The sequence below is a fragment of the Capricornis sumatraensis genome, chromosome 3 (genome assembly GCF_032405125.1).
Source record: "Capricornis sumatraensis isolate serow.1 chromosome 3, serow.2, whole genome shotgun sequence".
NCBI lineage: Eukaryota > Metazoa > Chordata > Mammalia > Artiodactyla > Bovidae > Capricornis > Capricornis sumatraensis.
In genome coordinates this window covers 43,161,642-43,166,048 of record NC_091071.1, presented here as the reverse complement: position 1 = coordinate 43,166,048, position 4,407 = coordinate 43,161,642, and the positions used below count along the sequence as shown (strand labels likewise).

The window sequence follows — 4,407 nt, the reverse complement described above, 5'->3', positions numbered from 1 at the left end:
TTAGTAGCTTTATTCTTATAATTATAACCTTATACACACTGGCTGCTGTAAAATACCTGTGGGATTCCCACCCCCCCCCCCCCCGCCACTTTCCTTTGGTGTACTTTCAATTCAAGTTATATACAGCAATGCTTTCCTCAAAGTCTTTTGGATGGACAGTTCCTGAGAAGGTCAGATGTATTCTCTATCTATTTGCTGTTTCAAAGCCCAGTCTCAGAGAAATAAAAAGAAACAGTCTGAAGCACCACCTGAAATTTCAAATGCATGTAAAGTTTTTCGGAAATCAGTGTTATGATTAGTTGCACAGATGCACATTAAATTTCTATAAAAATAATTGATTTAGAAAAAATTTATGTAATTTTTGATTATAGTAATTGAAATTGTATATGCCTTAGTAGGTGTTGATAAAGGTGAAATGGTCAGTAAATGATTTTTCTTTTTTAGTTTTGTGCTCAGATCATTTAATTAGTTAGTAGATAGTGTCTCAACATTTGGGCTTCCCTGGAAGCTCAGATGGTAAAGAATTTGCCTGCAATACAGGAGACCTGGCTTTGATCCCTGAATTGGGAAGATCTTCTGGAGAAGGGCATGGCAACATACTCCAATATTCTTTCTTGGAGAATTCCATGGACAGAGACTGGAGGGCTACAGCCCATGGGCTCTCAACGAATCAAATAAGACTGAGAAAACTACACTTGCACTTTCTGTTTTCATCTCAACACTTACTCTAAATGTAGAAAATAATGAAAGCCATACATGTTAATTTCATGATTCTTTTATTTATTATTAATATGATAAACACTTAAAATGCTGGTAATAATGTTATCAAATTGCCCTTGATGGGTTTTTACACTGTCCATGTACAATCATGAACTTAATTATAAATCCCCTTTCTTAATATGCTTATATAAGTGCTTTTTGCTTTTTCAAACTGTAGTTTGATATATCTTTTGAAACTATTCCTCACTGATTTTTTTTTAAGAATTTAAAGTTTGAAGGAGGGATTTTTGGAAGAAACACCTTAACTGAAAGGTATGTGAAAAGTTGGACTCAATATTCTTCCTTCATTCCCAAAACCCTTGATACCTAAATATGTATTTGGGTAATGGTGGTATGTGTGTGGGCTGGATGCAGGGAGAGAGAGAGTGAGAGAGAACAAGGAGGGACAAAGAAAGGCACAAGGCAGTTTTTTTTCCTAGTTTAAAGGAAAACCAGAAGAAGAATAAAGCCTGCACTGAAGGATCTTTTCCCATGAGTCTGTATTTTCCAAAGTTTTGCTCAACCACTGTAAGTAGTACAGCACTGATTCAAATATTAAGGGATGCTGAGGCTTGTAATTGCTGTTTAAAAAAGATGCTAAACTAAGAGCTTCATTTTCTACACTTTTGGTTCTCTAGTTTTTCTATAATTTCTATTATATTTTTAATAAAATGTGTCTTTAAATTTGTTTATATCATGTGTTCAATCTTCCACATAATTATAGACAAGGTATGAATTTTGCTTTCTGTTTTTGCTGTAAGGAAAATAGATCCAGCAGTATCAATTTCACTTCTCTAAGAAGGCTTAGAGAGGTGAACTGTTTAGTGCTCAACAAAAATCAAACAGGACTTGTGAGACCGTATCATTAGATGATGGGTCTATCTAACATGCCACATTGTTCCTCAATGATGCCTTTAAACAACAATTCATTACAATTAACAGTATTTGATGCAAACAATGATTTTGCTGTGGAGAACATTTGGTTTGGGTAAAAGTTGATTTTTTTCAACATATTAACTCTGTCCTCCTTGGTTTACAACATCCAAAATGTGGCATCTAGTGTTTAACTAAATAGGTCATTCTTTGTGTTGAGTTCACTCAATGTCAAAAAAAAAATAGCTCTAAGGAGTATCAACAGAAACTTCTGAAACATATATTTATTGAAATTAAGGTTAAAGTGGATTTTTATGTAACAATAACATTTCTTCCTATATTCAGATGGTTCACATTGTGGTTAAATTCTCTGTTTCCAGTCTCTCCATGTTTTGGATCTTGATCACGCATGACTACAAGGAGAGTCACTGAAAATATTTTCAACTAATACAGGTATGCTCTGCTATGACTAAAAGCTTTTTTCAAAATTTTCAAAAATAATATTTAGTTCCATTGAATGTATAGAATGTTCATCTGAAATTGGGACTTTGTACATGATTTACATGCACATGGAGAAGTGGAGAGATTTTCTTAAATATGTAAATAGCTATTACATAGATGACTAAAAGCTGGGATGGAGAATGACTTTATATTTTTTACACAGATGAACAAAAGCTGGAATTTCCGTGATCAGTGAATGTTGTTGCATTGTTCCCAAGATCATGAACTCTGGTATCAGAGTCAGGTTCATCTTAGTTTGATTGCAACTTAATCTCTTACTGATTTGGTGCAAATTACTGAAAGCCCTTGCTTTTATTTTACAAGTGTAAAATGAGTATCAGAATACCACCTCTTGGTTGGGTTGTTATGTTCCAGACATAATTATGATTTTATTAAATATTGTTTGATATATATTGCTCTTAATATCAAATGATAGATTGCTTATAGTAAATTTTCTGTGCCCTACATCTTTGCTCAATGTATAATAATCCAAAACTTTAAATATGCAATTAAAGATGTATTATGTTCTGTATTGTTTCAGATGAACTGAGTTTCTGTTGTGTCTTCCAAACTCTACACAACCTCATGGAAACCCAAAACAATGTCACAGAATTTGTTTTCATAGGGTTGTGGGGAAATAAGAAAATAGATTTACTGTTCTTCTTCTTGTTCCTGTTCTGTTATCTGGCTGTCTTAACGGGGAATTTCATCATCTTGCTCACCATCACCTGCAGCCATCTAATGCAACAACCAATGTACTACTTCCTTCATCACCTCTCCCTCATGGATGTCAGCTACACCTCCACGGTGGTCCCCAGGCTAATCAGGGACTTAGCTGCAGCACGAAGAAACATTTCCTATAACAGCTGTATGACCCAGCTTTTTGCTGCCCACTTGCTGGCAGGTGTGGAAATATTCATCTTGACGTTCATGGCTTTTGATCGCTATATAGCCATCGTCAAGCCCCTGCACTACATGGTCATCATGAACAGACAGAGGTGTGACATGTTGATGGTCCTGGCCTGGGCATTAGGGTTTTGGCATTCTATTGCTTTACTTCTCATGGTACTCAAATTACCTTTCTGTGGTCCTAATCAGATAGATCACTACCTATGTGATGTGAAGCCTCTTTTGAAACTGGTGTGCAAAGATATTCATGTTGTGAGTATCTTAGTGATTGCAAATTCAGGAATGGTTGTGGTTGTCATATTTCTAGTTCTAGTAGCTTCTTACATAGTCATACTATATAACCTTAGAACACATTCTTCTGCAGGGCGAAAGAAAGCTCTCTCAACGTGTAGTTCTCACATAACAATTGTAGTTTTATTTTTTGTGCCCTGTATCTATACTTACGTTCTACCTGCAGGGAGCAAGAACAAGGACAAGGACATCTCTGTGTTTTACACTGTGATTGCCCCCATGCTGAACCCTCTCATCTACACCCTGAGAAACACGGAGATGAAAATCACCATAAGGAAGGTGTGGACTAAAGTGGCACATTCAGGTTTAAAGTAAATAGAGTGATACTTATTATGATTTAGAATTCATGTCTCATCTCTAGGACCTGTATCCTTTGAGGTATTAGAAGAAAACATATACCCTTTATTTGAGAAATTGTAATAAATTTCTTCTGGTATTCAGTTCAGTCACTCAGTCATGTCCAACTCTTTGCAACCCCATGGACTGCAGCACACCAGGCTTCCCTGTCGATTGCCAACTCCTGGAGTTTACTCAAACTCATGTTCATTGAGTCGATGATGCATCTAACCATCAAATCCTCTGTCGTCCGCTTCTCCTCCTGCCTTCAATCTTTCCCAGCATCAGGGTCTTTTCTAATGAGTCAGTTCTTCACAACAGGTGGCCAAAGTTTTGGAGTTTCAGCTTCATCATCAATCCTTCCAATGAATATTCAGGACTTGTTTTCTTTAGGATGGAGTGGTTGGATCTCCTTGAGGTCCAAGAGACTCTCAAGAGTCTTCTCCAACACCACAGTTCAAAAGCATCAATTTTTGGCACTCAGCTTTCTTTATAGTCCACCTCTCATGCCTGTCATTAGGTTAGCCAATGAATCATGCTACTGTGATTCAGACTACAATATGCATTTTTAAAGGACCCAACTAGTTTTGTGTGTGAGCACTTGGAGGAATGCAAGAATTGTCCTTCTAAAGCTCATAACTTATTGTATGACTGACCTGCCCAATAATTGCAGAAGAACCTATTTTCCTTGGAATAAAATCCAACCTTCTCACTCGTGCATTAGAAAATTAGGTATAA

At 36.4% G+C, this 4,407-nt stretch overlaps 1 protein-coding gene across 1 annotated transcript; it reads left to right on the top strand.

Moving 5' to 3' along the window:
- The first annotated feature begins 2,718 nt into the window (after positions 1-2,718).
- On the top strand, positions 2,719-3,648 carry LOC138077194 (olfactory receptor 4P4-like). Its single transcript, XM_068969599.1, has one exon. It carries the CDS (start codon positions 2,719-2,721, stop codon positions 3,646-3,648), a length of 930 nt encoding a protein of 309 aa, XP_068825700.1.
- The last annotated feature ends 759 nt before the right edge of the window (positions 3,649-4,407 follow it).